This window comes from Natrix helvetica (assembly GCF_964273705.1).
Source record: "Natrix helvetica genome assembly, chromosome: 12".
NCBI lineage: Eukaryota > Metazoa > Chordata > Lepidosauria > Squamata > Natricidae > Natrix > Natrix helvetica.
The window spans coordinates 16633308-16649964 of NC_138556.1; the positions used below are offsets into that span (position 1 = coordinate 16633308).

General features: G+C 46.1%; 1 protein-coding gene across 2 annotated transcripts in view; it reads right to left on the reverse strand.

The window, feature by feature from the left end:
• Positions 1–563: 563 nt before the first annotated feature.
• Positions 564–16657, reverse strand: part of CELF6 (CUGBP Elav-like family member 6) — a gene marked incomplete at its 5' end in the record, with an annotated part of 131052 nt that continues 114958 nt past the window's right edge. For both annotated transcript variants that reach the window (XM_081964651.1, XM_081964652.1), the window contains 6 exons: positions 564–1885; positions 9410–9566; positions 11917–12060; positions 13229–13309; positions 14093–14155; positions 15363–15512. In XM_081964651.1, coding sequence (XP_081820777.1) covers positions 9439–9566; positions 11917–12060; positions 13229–13309; positions 14093–14155; positions 15363–15512 — 566 coding nt within the window. In that variant the 3' untranslated portion in view covers positions 564–1885; positions 9410–9438. The remainder of the gene's footprint in view (positions 1886–9409; positions 9567–11916; positions 12061–13228; positions 13310–14092; positions 14156–15362; positions 15513–16657) is intronic.

Genomic DNA, 16657 nt, shown 5'->3' on the forward strand with positions numbered 1-16657 from the left:
AGAGTCCCCAGGATCTTCTGACACCCTTTAAAGTCTTGAGTTCATCCTCCGAAGACCTCCAGAAGTTGCCACCATGAGTGACATTTAATGGCCAAAGAACGCTCTCAGGTACATGGGAAATAAACAATACTTGGATGTCAGTTAAATCAAATTTAGATTTGCTCTGGATATAACTCTGCCTACTTTTTTGGAGCAGGGTTTCTCCTGTGTCCCTACGAGGCCCAAGGTGGCCTTCTTGGGTCTCAAAGAGAGCAGCCTCAGCGTAGGAAGGTAGATTCCCCAAGGTCTAACGGTCTTCAGAAGACCACTACGGATGCTCACGTTAGTTCTGTGTTTCTTCTGGCACTGATCCAGTATTCCTTTCCAACACGGGAGATGCAGATCAGGGGCAGCTGCCCTATTCTCCTCTTCTCTCCTTCCCCAACAAAATTTCTTGAAAACTAAGCCTCTATCTGGGGGGGGCAGGTGGGAAGAGAGAGCACAAATTGCTACTGGGATAAATAGTCCCACCCACCCACCCACCCATAAAACCCCCACCCCACCCGCACCCCAGTTTTGCTCCTTGAAACCCTACAGCATTCAATGCAGTCACAAAGCCACCAGCATTATTAAGCCAGGTTGTTCTGAAGCGACTTCTGCTTGTTGCTGGCTTCCTTCTCTTGAAGATGACTCATAGCTTGGATTTGAAGCAGGGTTTTTTTTTTGTGTGTGTGTGTGTGTGTGTTATTGTTGTTGTTGTTGTTTTCCTTTTTTGATTTTTTTCGATTTGCTTGCTTGCTTCTTTTTTTTAAACCTCTTTGAGTTTTTTCTTTTGTTTTTTAAATTAATTAATTTATATATATATATATATATATTTATATTTATATATATATTAAAAAAGCAATAGTCCTTTGGTCCCTAAACTCTAAGGAATGATATGACTTTGAAAGAAGTTAATCCAATCTCCCAGGACTGGGGCAAAATCCTGTGACTCTTACTCACTCAATCCATGGGATAAAAGATATATAGACCTATTTATATATATCTCTCTTTCTCTCTTCGGTTAGGTTCAACATCCTCTTAGTTAACTGGGGTTTTCTTCTTCTTCCTCTTCTTCTTCTTCTCCTCTTTCTTTTCTTTCCCAAACAGACACGGAGAAAAACAAACTCCCTTATTTTCTTTTTCCATTCTCCATTGAAAACAAAAGCATTTCCCTGCTCCAAACCCATCAGCTTTGGTTTAGATCTTTCGTTCCTTCCCTCCTTCTGAATCTTGAAAATCGGACAATGCTTTTGAGAGGAGTTGGTCCCGGCCACAGGTGTTACATACCCACAACCTTTTCTCTCACAAAGTCCCACCCTTCAGCTGCAAGGGACGCTTGTTTTTTTTTTCCTCTCGCCCTTCCTCGTTATAATTTTCTTTTCTTTTTTTCCCAAAAGAAAAAAAAAATGTCTTCTACAGCGGCCCCAATTCCCGTCCATGGAGTTTTGAGTCGGCAAAGAGCATCACAGCCTCTTTTCTTCAGGTCCAAGTTTTTTGGCCACAATCACCTCCTTGGTGTTTGTTTGTTTGTTTCTCTTGCCTTAAAGAGACCAAAATCATCGTCATCGTCTAAAACGAAACCAAACCCCAAAGGAAAACCGAGTTCCAACCGATTTGAAACCTTTTAAAAGAAAGGGCAAAAAAAAAAAATAGGAGAAAGAGAGAGAGAGAGAGAGAAAGAAAAAATATATAGAACGAAACGAGCTCTTTCTTTTCCCGAGCACCTCTGCTTCGCCACTGCGGTGAACTCTTTTCTTCATCGCTTTCTTTTCCGCCGTGATATGTTGCAAAGAAAGTTAACAAGTTCTCGATACGGCATATGGGACAAGGGGAAATACTCTTCTTATGCCGCCTGGCATCCAATCTGCAAGACAGAGGGAGAAGGTGAAGGAGAGCGAAGAGAGGGGCACACACGTTGTCCTTTGAGGAATATCTTCTGACCTCCAAAAATCTTGATATGGGGTAGGGGGTGGGGAGGGAACCGTGTCCTAATTGGGGTGCCTCCGGAGGACAGCAGCATTCAATGTCTGCCCCCAGAAAAGCTGGATTCTGAAATCTGGCTAGTTTGTAGGATAGCGTTCCTCAACCTTGCTTGCTTTAAGACATGTGGGCTTCCAGGCAATTCTCCAATTGAGAGGTGAAGTCCACTTGCCTGAAAAATCGCAAAGGTTGAGAAGCGCTGGGTTAAGAGTCTTGGAATGGTGTGGACTTCAACTTCCAGAAATGGACTTCAGCTTCTCCCATCTTGGACATGCGTGGACTTCAATTCCCAGATTTGAGAAAGGCTGGCTGAAGAATTCTGGGAGTTGAAGTCCACACGTCTCGAAGTGGTCAAGGTTGAGAAGCACTGCTCTAGGATCTCTCTTATCCTGGACTCTAAACTGGTGTCACTCCATCTCGCAGGGGAAAAAAGAAAGAATTGGTTCTAAATGTTCCCCAGCTGACTTTTAAATGTAGGAATGGGTCAAAGTTCTTCAGTTCCATTTACGTCCAAGAGATTGTCAAGAGATGTGGATGGACTTTACATGTCCCTTTAGGCCAGGTTTCAGGTTCCCCCCCACTTCTGTCTATTAAATATATTTACATTAAAGTATAAAATAAAATCTCCCTTGAGATGAGATTGACTTGGGGGGATTTAGTCAACTAAAGCAGGGCTCTCCAACCTTGGCAACTTTAAGCCTGGAGGACTTCAACTCCTAACCCCCAGCCTTAAAGTTGCCAAGGTTGGAGATCCCTGATCTAAAAGATCATCTTAATGATCTTGGCAATAGCATGGCCTCCTCGTGGATTGGTTTTTGACCTCCTTGTCCAGCTTCTGGTCTTAGGGGGTGTCTCATCAAAATTCTATTTGGAACTGACGCTGCTGTTGAAACATCACAGTTCAGAGCTGCTTATATACCCCATCAGATCCCTGATCTGTTGATCCAGTACAGTGAGCTTATTGGCTCAAGTTCACTCAAGTTTCAGGTAGTTCTTTCCAGCACCCTTTGGAAATGCAGGGAATTGACTCTGAAGCTTATGCAGACAAAGAGCATTTGCTTGCTCTTCTCTGCTGTAAAAGAGCATCGGGTATCAACCAAAGGGAGATCTTTAAGTTCTTGAGCTTGTGCAATGATAGTCCTTTTTTTGAGGGGGGGGGGTAATGCATCAATCTAAACAATTATAATTTTCAAGCCTGGCGATCCTCAGATATGTTGGACTTGAGTTTCCATAAACTTTCGGAATCTTAGGAATTGGAGGAGGCCTTTTAAGCCAAACCTCCAAAGTAGAAATCCAAATGAAAGTGCCTCTCTGAGATAGTTCTGTAGGTGCTGCTTGAATACCCCAGAAAAGAGGATTATGAAAGTTCAGATCCAACACATTGGAAGTTGCGTGAGGAAAACAGGGTGTTGTGGCCTGTTGGCTGCCGGTCCCCCCAGCAGCTGAATCAAAGGAGGAGGAGGAGGCAGCATGGGAGTTAGGGTCAGCATCAGGGCAACCTGAGAGCTCCGAGGGGGAAGAGGGAATGGAGCTGGCAGAGAGACACACACAGAGAGAGAGGCGGAGCCTGGGTCGTCAGTCACCTCTCAGATGGAGAGTCAACAGCCCCCAGGTCTGGAGGTGGCTGATGAGGAAAAGGAGGAACAGTTGGGTCCAGTGCCTGTCGCGCAGATGCACAGAAGGCAGAGGAGAGGAGAGCAGTGGAAATCTATGGGCCGGTCCTTGGGAAGGAATTGCCACCGCTGCTAGCAAAGCCCCACCCTAGCTCTGGGGATAAAAGCCAGGGGGTGGAGATGAATAGATGTGGCAGACAACTATTTATCTCCCTGCCAGACAGACTTGTTTGCCTGCATTGAGAGAGAAACGTTTAGAGAAACTAATAAAGGAATCATGGCTTCAACTTTGTCGTGTTTGGGGAGCTGGGTCAGAACCTGGGGAAGCTAGATAGGAAAAATGTGTCGCATATCTTGCTATTTCTTCTACAACCCTGATTTCTTAGACCAACCCCAACCGTTTTATCCAGCCATCATGATCATACATCAAGGGCACGTACATCATTGTCACGTCACAACAGAGAGGAAAAGAAGAAGGTACAAAGGAGGTACAAAGTGGAATTTATGGGCTCAAAGAATCCACAACTAGTAAAAGACTGACCAATCAGCACTCCAAAAACTATCCATCATGGGCATCAATATGGCACTGCACAACTGCCAGAAGAGAAGAGGAAGGGGTGGGTGGGAAGAAGAACTGATAATAAGAACAAATTAAAAAAAATAAAGCAGAGATATAGAAAGTTCAACATCAAGTTCATGCAACAAGATTACAACTGGCCACATGGCGTCATCGGAGAGAGGTCGATGACAACATGAGTGAAGTCACTTACAGTTTCAGATAATTTGGAAGGGAGAGTTTTGTGTTTGAATCTCCCATAACAGCTAGAGGTTTGCTAGGCAACTGTGGGGTCATCCTTGGAGCTATGATTGGCCTGGTCTGGTTAGAGATACACAGTAGTGAGCGGGTCGGAGGAAACAAAAATATAAAGGAAAAAAAATATGAATCGGTTTGATAGAGTTCCCAGGTTTTGTTCATTGTTTCTTCTGGTGGTTTCCTCTTCCATTGTCTTCTAAAGTTCCCCCCACCCAACTGTCCATCCCATATCCCTTTCATGGAACTGGCTCAGTCCAAAGTGGGAGACCAGATGTTCTTCTCTATAATAGCTTTCTGGTGAGATGTCTATAGAGCTTCTCCATCATCCGTGGTTGTCCCAAAGGTGCTTTTTCAAGAGGTAGCTGGACTTCCTTTCATTTTCTTTGAAGACGTTTTTGCTTCTCATCCAAGAAGCTCCTTCGGTTTGGAAGCGAAACGTGTTCAAGGAAAGAAGACTTCCAAAGTCCACTTCGAAAAAACACCTTTGGGACACTCTTCTGGTGAACATCTAGTCACCATCCTCTCCAGGATGGACAATCAAGCAGGATCAATTAAATTTGCATTTCTACCTATTAATTAGCCAATGCAGAGGGATGTCATCTGTATGCAGGACAAATACTTGCATTTTTTGTTTTCGTATGCGATGGGTTTCATGTTTTGTTTTTTTTAGCAATGGGTAGGTAGACATCCTAGTTCCTGTCTTTTAGTTGAAGGCAGAAATGCTATCGTAGGAAAGCAGAAAGTAGGATACTGGATTCCAGAATTTGTATCCCAGAGGTTAAAATAATGGGTCAATGAAACAGCATTACTTCTGATAATAAGTTGATTTCTTTGCTTTTAAAAAAAAAACCTTCCTGTCCATAGAAAGTTGATAGAAGCCTGACAAATCCTTCCCCCCAACATCACTTTTCCACTTTGGAATCTTTCCCCCCCCCCTCCTCCTCATTCTTCTTCAAATTCTTAGCTTGGTTTGGAACCATGGAACTCAAAAGTGGAATAAATTGTCCCCCCAAAAAAAGTCCTTATGGCATTATAACCAAGTGACGCATTTAGAAGAAGCGTGTCCCAGACTGTAATACAAACGGGGTGGTTAAAAAAGCAGGAAGGAAAAAAGGAAAGAAGGAAGGAAAGAGAGAGAGAGAAAGAAAGAAAGAAAGAAAGAGATGAAACTGTGTGATTGCTCATCTCAATTCAGTAATATAAGTCTGGGGAGGCCATATGTAGATTACCACAAGGAATTCTACATTGAGTTGTAAATGTACTTTTCCAATCGTAAATATGACACTTCTATTAACACCCTCTAGCACTGGTCTTGTAATATAAGTCTGGGGAGGCCATATGTAGATTACCACAAGGAATTCTACATTGAGTTGTAAATGTACTTTTCCAATCGTAAATATGACACTTCTATTAACACCCTCAAGCACTGGTCTTGTAGTAAGCCTTCTTAATTGGGCATCTTCCCTACTTACCCACATTGTGATGAGCTTTCCTTGGCTAAAGTAAGCAGAGGTTTGTCAATTGAATAGAATATTTATAGTTCAGGGTTGAAATTGCCCAGTCCTTAGTGCTTTCTGAGTTTGGTGTTTTTCTTTTGGACATTTTATTATCCTATTAGGTAACAGCATCAGTACACTGAAGATATTACCTAATTGTGTAATGAACTGTCTGCAAGAAAACCACCAAGCTAAGAGAGCACCGGGTAAAGGTTTCTCTCACACATATGTGCTAGTCGTTCCCGACTCTAGGAGGCGGTGTTCATCTCCGTTTCAAAGTTGAAGAGCCAGCGCTGTCCGAAGACATATTTGTGGTCATGTGGCTGGCATGACTAAATGCCGAAGGCGCATGGAACGCTGTTACCTTCCCACCAAAGGGGGTCCCTATTTTTCTACTTGCATTTTTTACATGCTTTCGAACTGCTAAGTTGGCAGAAGCTGGGACAAGTCACGGGAGCTCACTCCGTTATGCAGTGCAAAGGATTCAAACCACCAAATGGATTCGAACCGCTGACCTTTCTGATGAATAAGCTCAGGGTCTTGAACTTTTTCGACTGGGTGGGGAAAAGCTGGAAGCTTTCGGATTCGGGTTTTCCCAGATGTGCCAACATGGCTCTTCTAATAAATTGGAACTTTGAGGAATCTCTAGCCTCGGATTTTTATTTTTATTGAGGATGCTGTTTGGAACCCTAACACTCTCTGCTGCTCGGGAATGCCAAAGTTGGCTGTCTGAACCCCCATATCTATTTTGAACCCCCAGATTCCCTGAGCTGTGAAGTCGTATCTGTTGGGCTCAGATGACGTTACGAGCAAGAGAAAGTTTCCTTTCCTTCTATCTTCTGTCCAGATCATAACTTGAATCGGCAAGGAATCATTTCCTACATTTATCCCATCTCATTGGAAAGCCCTTTCACTTCATCAGATCACGTTCTTTCCAATCTTGATATCTTGGAGTAGATTCCTATAGATTAAAGTTGATTTGGAGGGGCGGGAACTGGGGAGAGAAGACACAAGTCCCTATCAGTGTGGTATCTCCATGTCACGGAAAGGTTTCCAGTGGCCCTTCGGAAGTGTAAGATGTTGTTATAGTGACAAGACAATGAGCAGTGGGGTGGCCTAGTGGGGAAGACACAGGCCTCTCACTCAGAAGGCTGGGAGTTCAATCCTAGGTGGAGGCAGATGTTTCTCTTCTAGGGCGCAAAGGGGGGGGGGAAATCTGCTGTGAACTCCCTGTAGGTGTCAGGAAGGGTATCCGGCCAGTAAATGCTCAGCTCTATTCAGTCGCCCAGACTCTACCCTGAATTAAGGGATTGTAGGGTCGTAAAAAGAGAGCTGTAGTAACAAGACTTTAAAGGCAGATCTACAATCAGTTGCATCCATATCAGATTTCATCCCTCTTCTTTTCATTTGACCTGGCTCACCAATAAGTGGGGTTCAAGAAAAAGGGCACTTGGGAGAAAAACAGAGCAATGGAGTAGCTGAGGGAAGTGAAGGTGTCAATGCACAAACCTGAAAGGGTGGATCTATGCCCATCTGTGTGCCCACCTTTATGTATATGTTAAAAGTAGAACTAAACGTTCCCTCAAACTGAGCTTCTCCTGGTGATGACCTGCATTCCATTATGGCCTTGGCAACAGCATGGAAATATTTTTCACCAACAGCTTTCCAGAACGGTGTCCTTAGATCCAGTTCTGGAATTTCTCACCCAAGGAATCTTGCTAAATTTTGGGGCAAGATCTTCTAGTGTTGCCCCTTAATTGGATAGCTATACCAAACTGATTCCCCCTCCCATGTGCTCATTAAAATGTCAGGCCTGCAGCCCTCTTTTCTTTTGGATCTTTGGCCTGCTACACTTTCTATCATTCTACTATGCATTTTTCTATTGTGGGAAAATGGTAGGTGGGGATTGTACGGAGTTAGATGATATGTAGCCATAACAACATTCTTTCTAGAAAGCCAAGGTCATCCTTTGTCTTTGCACCTCTGCACCTGACCCGAATTGGATGGGTGGAAACTGCCAGTGTGGCAGATTGGACGATGTGATGGACTTGTGAGGTGTGAGGGCAAGATCTTGAATTTTGACTGGGTGGGGAAAACCGGGAAGCTTTCAGATTCGGGTTTCCCCAGATGTGCCAACATGGCTCTCTTCATAAATTGGAACTTTTGAGCAATACTTTTCCTTGGATTCTGATTTACTTTTGGATGCTATTTGGAACCCTGACATAAAATACAGCAATAACTTCCATCAGTAAATTATTCCAAAATGTTTCTATGCATAAGTGCTAACTTTGTAGCGGTAATAACTGAGTAACAAAGTAATTGCTCTCCTCTTTCCTATACTGAAGTGTTGGTCAACCTTGGCAAGTTTAAGACCCATGGAGCTCAACTCCCAGAATTCTAAGCTGGCTGGGGAATTCTGGGAGTTGAAGTCCACATGTCTTAAATCTACCAAGGTTGAGAAGCCACTGCCCTACCGGACTAAGCGTATTCAGGAACTACACTAGTGTAAGAATCAATTTTGTCCCCCAACATACCTTTGAAGGCCTGGGGCTGCCTCATGAATGAGCTGAACCCCAGAGGAGCTGAGTGAAACCGAAGGGTTGGAGATTTAGGGAAGAGAAAGGGGAGTACTTTGCTACTCAACAGGTCATCAAAAGATGGAATTAAGTCCCATAAAATTGGTGATGGCAACCGACTTGGATGGATTTTCAAAGCATTGAAGAGATTCATGGAGGAAGAGGAGGAGGTTGATGACCATTAATCATGATGGCATCGTAATCCCAACCGTACCAGAGATAGTTATGAGCTTGAATATCAATTTTCTTACTGATCTCTTCCTGGAGGGGCTTCCCGGGGGCATTTGCTAGGTCAACAGACAGTGGAGTAGACAGACCTTTGAGCTCACCTACAAAGTTCTTTCTGGACTTCTTTCTATGGGCGCTTGCACTCAGGGGCACAGATCCTCTCTTCCTCTCTTTTACAAACACACACTCACACGCTCCCGCTGAGAAAGGATTCCTCTTTCTAGGTAACCCACCAAAGAGGAAATTAATGCATAAAGTGAGATATTTCCCTGCCAAGATATAGTTGGGCTCAAACCGCCAAACTCCTTCAGATCCTCCACCTTAAACGGGACACCCGTTTCATGGTTCTCCAACTCTTGCTAGTTTCTCTTTGGGGTGAAGTTTCCCATCAGGCCTTCATTTCCCCAAAGGATCCTGTAGCAAATTGCAACGGTGGCCCAAACGACTTGCCCTTGGTGACCTCGGTTTGCCACCCTAATGTCCATGTGTCCTGATGCGCCTTGACCCAAGTAGGTAAGTCAAGTCATTGCATGGCTTTCATTATTGCTGGTTGGCTATGGACACCCATGATTAGAAGCTGGTCCTTCTGCCCCTTTGCTACCTTGGAAGGAAAGGCTGATCTCTGCTATTACCTTCCTGAGTTGGGTTACCTGGCCGAAGCATCGCTTGCCAATGCCTTACCTGTTTTCCGAGCCGGGGTGAAGAGGGGATCAGTAGGGTCGATTTGCATCTTTTGGCCTCTTTAATTGGACCTTTAGCCTCTTCATGCCGATCTGGAAGCCGTTCATGGCTTGAATGGCTGCCTGGGCACTAGTTGGATTGTCGAAACTGACGAAACCTGGGGAAGGAGCCGCCAGCCAAAGGCGTGAGTGACGGGGTGATGGGGTCGGGCGAAGGATTAGAAGAGAAAAATGAAAGAGGGCCCATTCCTTGGCTCCGGGTTCCATAAGTTGCCCGTTTGCAGGAGAAGGAATGGTAGGACTGGAGGGTGGAGTTAAAAAGAGGGATCAGCCCTAGAATCTCTACATAGCCACAAGTGGATATTTTCCCGGAAAAATGGACGTGCAGAGGCTTTGAAAAGCCTGCATGCATTGTGCTTTGACTATATATGCATACTTTTCTGTTATATCACTTTTTTAATTAAAAAAGAGGAGAAAAATTAAATATGCATACTGAAAAAGAATTATAAATGCCATCAGCCTAAAAGGGAACTTGCTCAGAAGCTGAAATACACAACTAAATGAGATGAATAGTGGGAAGTAGAGGAGAGAGGTAAGGGAAGAAGAGAGGGATAGGAGAGAGGGAAGTGGGGGAAGAGGAGGAGAGAAAGGAGGAGTGGTAAGGGGAGGGAGGAGAAGGAGAGAGGAAGGGGAAGTAGAGAAGAGAAGGACAGAAGGAAGAAAGGAGGTAGGGAGGAGAGGAGGAGAGAAAGGAGGAGTGGAAAGGGGAGAGAGAAGGGAAGTAGAGAAGGACAGAGGGAAGAAAGGAGGTAGGGAGGGGGAGGAGAGAAAGGAGGAGTGGAAAGGGGAGGGAGGAGAAGGAGAGAGGAAGGGGAAGTAGAGAAGAGAAGGACAGAAGGAAGAAAGGAGGTAGGGAAGAGGAGGAGAGAAAGAAGGAGTGGAAAGGGGAGAGAGGAGAAGGAAGGGGAAGTAGAGAAGAGAAGGACAGAGGGAAGAAAGGAGGTAGGGAAGAGGAGGAGAGAAAGGAGGAGTGGAAAAGGGAGAGAGGAGAAGGAGAGAGGAGAAGGAGAGAAGAGAAAGGTGACAGAGGGAAGAAAGGAGGTAGGGAGGAGGAGGAGGAGAGAGGGAGAAGAAAGTGATGGATAGGGTACAAATATGGTGTATGGAGAACAGAAGAGCCAATAATTGGTTTTGGGGAGTTGTTGGTAAGATGAAGTGATGTAAATATTTAATAATACAATATGATGTTGGTTATGTAATAATATACATGTGGTTATTTGTTATGAAAATGGAAAAAAATAAAAAACTTTAATCTTAAAAAAAAAGCCTGCATGCAGAGCTCTCTCTGTGGACAGGCAAGCTGCCGCCCAGCTCAGCACCACCACGCATGCAAGCATGCCTCCCGCCAGGCAGCTGGTTTTGGGGTCTCTGCCACATATGTGGAAGACCCGCACGCATGCTCAGGGATTCCACATGCATGCGTGGGGGGTGGGAAAGCACGGGGAGTGCAACCCCCCCCCCCACGTGTTCCATTTTTGATGCCAGAAGGCTTCAGGGAAAGCCTCCAGAGCCTGGGGAGGGCAAAAAACAGACCTACCGGAAGAGGCCCGGAGAGGCTATTTTTGCCCTCCCGGAGAATGCATAAAAGTCTCTGAAGCCTGGGGAGGGTGAAAATGCCCCCCTCCCCGCCATGGTGCAGGAGGCCAAGGAGGCCACAAAGAGTGGGGGGAGGGCGCACATGCACATGGGTGAGTGGGTGGACGGGCACATTGCATCTTGGGCGTGGGCACGCATGCAATAGCATGCACCTGCAGGATTTTGGCACGGGGGGGGGGGAGAAAATGATTTGCCATCCCTGTCTTAGTCTCCCCACTTGCCTCTTCTCCCAATTTCTAACTTGGAATGCCAATTCTACCTGGATCCACTTCCTGGATCCGACTCGTGTGAATTCTCAACTTTAATCAGCATTTGGTCCCCCGCTTGCTCCTTTGTTGGTATTTCATCTTTTGGCCTAGTTGCGTGATGGCAAACCTATGGCACACAGGTCCCTCTCTGTGGGAACGTGCGTGTTCGCCAGCTGCTCTCCTGGTTTCCGGCAGCTGGTCTTCGTGGGCACTGGAAAGCTGGAAAACTGCCTGAAAATGGTCCAAAAAAAGGCCCGAAAATGGCCCCAAAACCAGCCTGATAACAGCCCCCAAAATGGCCAAAAATGCCCCCCAAAACTGGCCTTTTTTGGTCTGTTTTCAGGCTATTTTGGGATGTTTTGCAGGTCTGAAAATCGCCTTAAAATGGTCCCAAAACAGCTTGAAAACAACTAAAACAGCTCAAAAAGAGGCATGCGCACGCCGGCCAGCTGGTCTTTAGATTTCCAGTGCTTGGCGCACGCAGGCGCATTCCAATTTGGGCACTCGGTGCCGAAAAGGTTCACCATCACTGGCCCAGCTTGTCTAAAAGGTGAAATCAAACCAACCCATCAAGGAACCTTGAAGGAAGCCTGGTGGAACTTACCAAAGCATTTACTTTGGTTGGTGGCACGATCAACGAAGACTTTGGCAGAGATGACGCTGCCAAACGGTAGGAACATCTGCATGAGTTCTGCATCGCCAAACTCTTGGGGCAGGTGATAAATGAAGAGGTTACAGCCTTCAGGACCTAGGATGGCAACACAGGGACACCAAAGAGAGGAAAGGATGTTGCGTAAGAGCAAAAGAGACCAAGGGTAGACAACGTTCCCGCTTCCGAGTATCGACCAACTTTTCTTGTAAGCTGTTGCACTTGAATCCTCAATGTGTTGGGTTTTGTCAATGAACTTAGAAAGTAATTAATCCCCACCATTGATTGGTTAAGTAAATCTTCCCCTCTCAGATGCCTTCCAAATGAATGGATTTTCAATTCACCGAATCCTTAGTTAAAATGGCCAACGGTCATATAAGACATAATCTACAACGTTTTCAATACTGCCTGTTCTCCTGAAAGGCAGACTAACTTCTGTAACATTTACATACTTTTTTTTTATTCTTTTCTTGTACACTTACTATTATTTTACTGAGAAACCTAATCGGAATAGAGCTGGAAGGGACCTTGGAGATCTTCTAGTCCAGCCCCCTACTGAAGCAGGAGATCCTATACCATTTCAGACAAGTGGTTGCCCAGTCTCTTCTTAAAAACCTCCAGTAATGTTGCACCTACAACTTCTGAAGGCAAACCGTTCCATTGGTTAATTGTCCTCACTGCTAGGAAATTCCTCCTTAATTCCAGATTGCTTCTCTCCTTGATTATCTCCCATTCGTTCTTTCTTGTCCTGCCCTCTGTGGTTTTGGACCTCACTTCTTTGTGGCAGCCCCTCAAATTCTGAAATACTGCTCTCATGTCCCCCTAGTGAGCCTTCTTTTCTCTAGACTAGCCATACCCAGTTCCTGCAACCGTTCTTCATACGTTTTATAGTCTCCAGGTCTTTAATTGTCTCAGTTGCTCTTCTTTGCTCTTTGTCCAAAGTCTCAACATCTTTTCTTGGGGGGGGGGGTAACTTTTAGACAGGTCTCTTTCTCATTTCTCCAAAGCCCCCTCCAAAACAGAAAGTTGCTCAGAAGAAGACCTTGTGGGCAGTGGTAGGATTCAAATAATTGAACAACCTAATAATTATCTGCCCTAATTATTTCTTCCAACAACCAGTTCACCAAACTGCTCGGAAAGTTAACAACTGGTCCCCCCCCCCCAAGTGGTCTGGACTGGCTGAATCCCACCACTGCTTGTGGGCCTTGTGGAATGGGGTCCCCCCACACACACCTCCAGGAGACCCAACCTTCGCATTCCTCCTCACCTTCTCTCTGTTGTTGGGGGATGATGGGAGTTTGCTGTGGGAAGGCTTGGCTGATTGGTGCATAGGCGGCTGGATATGCTGCTAAAACACAAAAACAGAAGGATCAGGCCCCAAGCGAGCACAACGCTCTCCTTCCGATGGGGAGGAAGGGGCACAGCAAGCCAAGGAAGATGCTCCCATGTGAATGTGATCATGTCCTGTCCTGCATGGGGGATCTGACCGAGAAGGAGGCTCAGCAGAAGCACCTCACTGAGGACTAGGAGTATAGGCTTTCCAAGCAGAGGGAAGACCAAGGCCAAGTACCGGAACTTAGAGGCTCAGCAGGCTGAGATAGTCAGCCAGTTCCAGGCCATGATGCAGTCCCACTGGAACGAGGCCCTCCAGCTCTTCGCCACCAGCGGTGCTTCCCTCCAGCCTTCGCCTAAAGCTCCGCACCAGGAGGCTGAAGCAGACCCCAAGTAAGAATTTCTGCCCCTCTGTGACCCACACAGGAAGATCCAGAAGTGGGAGACTCTCTGCAGCAACACAAGCATTCATTGCATCCAGCCCAGGGACTGTAGTTTGAGGACCCCTGATTTAGTCCAATGTAAAAAATGCAAATAATTTTTCTGCGGACAATCCAAATTTTCCCACCAGTTGGTGACCGCTGATCTAGGCTTGTAAGCCAAGGTACTGGCCACACACACTCATCCCTAAGTTCATCCTGCTCTTCAAACATGTGGAAAAAGGGATGCCGGTTGCATCTCCCTCCCTCCCACCCCTGTTTGCATCACAAAGGTTGCCAGGGGACGGAAGCCAAGAGGAAGAGACCCAGGGAGGGTGGGGGTGGGGGAGGGGAAGAGAGGGCCAAAGCAATGTTGAGACCTGCATAGTGCTGCATGCCTGCGTAGGCTTGTTGCAAGGGGTCTGCCACGGTGGGACTTTGAGCTGGGAAGAGAACAGAAGGAAGAAGGACGAGAATAAGCAGAGTCCATCAGAGAGTGTCCCGTCCCGTCCCGTCGGCGCAGTGCAATCAGGGGTCAAAGCTACCAGGAGGGGAAGTGGGTCCCTCCTCTTCAACCTGCAAAGAGCCTGGCAGAGAAAACCTGCAGCCATCCAGATGTGGTGGCAATTCCCATCCTCCTTTCCCATGTCAGGCAAGTGGGAGAAAGCTTTTAGCAACATCTGGAGGAAGAGTGGATCTCCTTTTTAAGAAGATCGTTATTTATCTCGCCTCCATAATTAGAAAAATCGCTGTTTACAGTCCACAGTCCCAGTAGTTCAACTGACTTGCAGGACTGGGAGAGAAGGTATTTCTTCCCTGCTTTAGCAAAGACGGATATACACCCATCACAGTGATACTGCAAAATCCCCATTCCCTCCCCACTCCAGGGGAAGGATACTGCAAAATCTCCATTCCCTCCTCACTCCACGGGAAGGATACTGCAAAATCCCCATTCCCTCCTCACTCCAGGGGAAGGATACTGCAAAATCTCCATTCCCTCCTCACTCCAGGGGAAGGATACTGCAAAATCTCCATTCCCTCCTCACTCCAGGGGAAGGATACTGCAAAATCTCCATTCCCTCCTCACTCCAGGGGAAGGATACTGCAAAATCTCCATTCCCTCCTCACTCCAGGGGAAGGATACTGCAAAATCTCCATTCCCTCCTCACTCCAGGGGAAGGATACTGCAAAATCTCCATTCCCTCCTCACTCCAGGGGAAGGATACTGCAAAATCTCCATTCCCTCCTCACTCCAGGGGAAGGATACTGCAAAATCTCCATTCCCTCCCCACTCCAGGGGAAGGATACTGCAAAATCCCCATTCCCTCCCCACTCCAGGGGAAGGATACTGCAAAATCTCCATTCCCTCCCCACTTCAGGGGAAGGATACTACAAAATCCCCTTTCCCTCCCCACTCCTGGGGGAAGGATACTGCAAAATCTCCATCCCCTCCCCACTCCTGGAGGAAGGATACTGAAAAATCCCCATTCCCTCCCCACTCTGGGGACAACCAGAGGTGGCATTTGCTGGTTCTCCAAACTACTCAAAATTTCTGCTACCGGTTCTTCAGAACCTGTCAGAACCGGCTGGATTTCACCCCCGATCCATCCCCATTGCCACTGATGGCCCTTTCTTTGTCGAAAATCTTACCTGGGTACGGATGGATCCCATTGGTGTAAATGGTTTCCGATGCTGGCTGCCCGTTAGTCTGTGGTGGGAGAGGGCTGAACCCATTGACGCCAATGGGGGTAGCTATGCTGGGGACTGGAGCTGTGCTGATCCCTGGAGGTGTGCTTGTACCTGAAGCACATGAAAGAGAGGAGGAAAACAGAGAGGCAAAGGGTTTAGGGCAGATGAAGCCACTAAATTGAGACCCAGCAGGAAAGGAAAAGAAGGAAGAACGAATATGGCTAATATGGTTTGCTTCCCGATGAAACTGGGAAAGTCTTGCAGAATGAATAACAGAATGACAGAATTGGAAAAGACCTTGTAGAATCTTCTAATCCAACCTTCTGCTCAAGTAGGAAGCATTTCAGATAAATCGTTGTCTAAGCTCTTCTTAAAAACTTCCAGCGTTGGAGTATTCACAATATCTGGAGGCAAGTTGTTCAACTGATTTATTGTTTTCACTGTCAGGAAATTTCTCTTTAGTTCTAGGTTGCTTCTCTCCTTGATTAGTTTCCACTCGTTGCTTTTTCTCCTGCCCTCAGGTGCTTTGGAGAATAGCTTGACTCCCTCTTCTTTGGGGCAACCCCTGAGATATTGGAAGACTGCTATCATGTCTCCCCTGGTCCTTCTTTTCATCAGACTAGACATACCCAGTTCCAGCAACTGTTCTTTCTATGGTGGAAGTTTGTTTGCTTGTTTATTACCCTTGGAGTAAAATGAGGACCCAGATTGTTGAGGGCAAATATGCTGACATTGTAAACTGCCCAGAGAGGGCTGTAAAGCACTGTGAAGCGGTATATAAGTCTAAGTGCTATTGCTATTGCTAAAATAAAACAAGAGACCCTCAATCAGAGTATATTCATGAACTGGAATAGGGCATAGCAACAAGGTGAGCCAATGGGAGCTGAAACACTTTTGGAGCCTGGGCGTAGCTTAGCTCTGTAGCTCTGAGTCTGTGCAAAAGCTAAGGACTGGTCTGCTGCTGGAATGGAAACCAATCTCTCATCTCTACCATGTTGGAAGAATCACTCTTGAAATTGTATATATGTCTCATCTGTTAAATTATATATAAAGAGAAGCTAATGAATCCTGTGAATCAGTTACCTGGGTGTGCTTTCTGGATTTGATTTCTGCAACAAACTCTGACACCTTCAGTGGAGGCTGAAGGATCAGGTAAATCCACCTTCAGCACCTATCTTCCCTGAGGGGAAGATGCTGAGCAAGGGATCTTCTGTGGAGCAAACTCTGAGGCATTGTGAAATCTACATTTTTTTTAC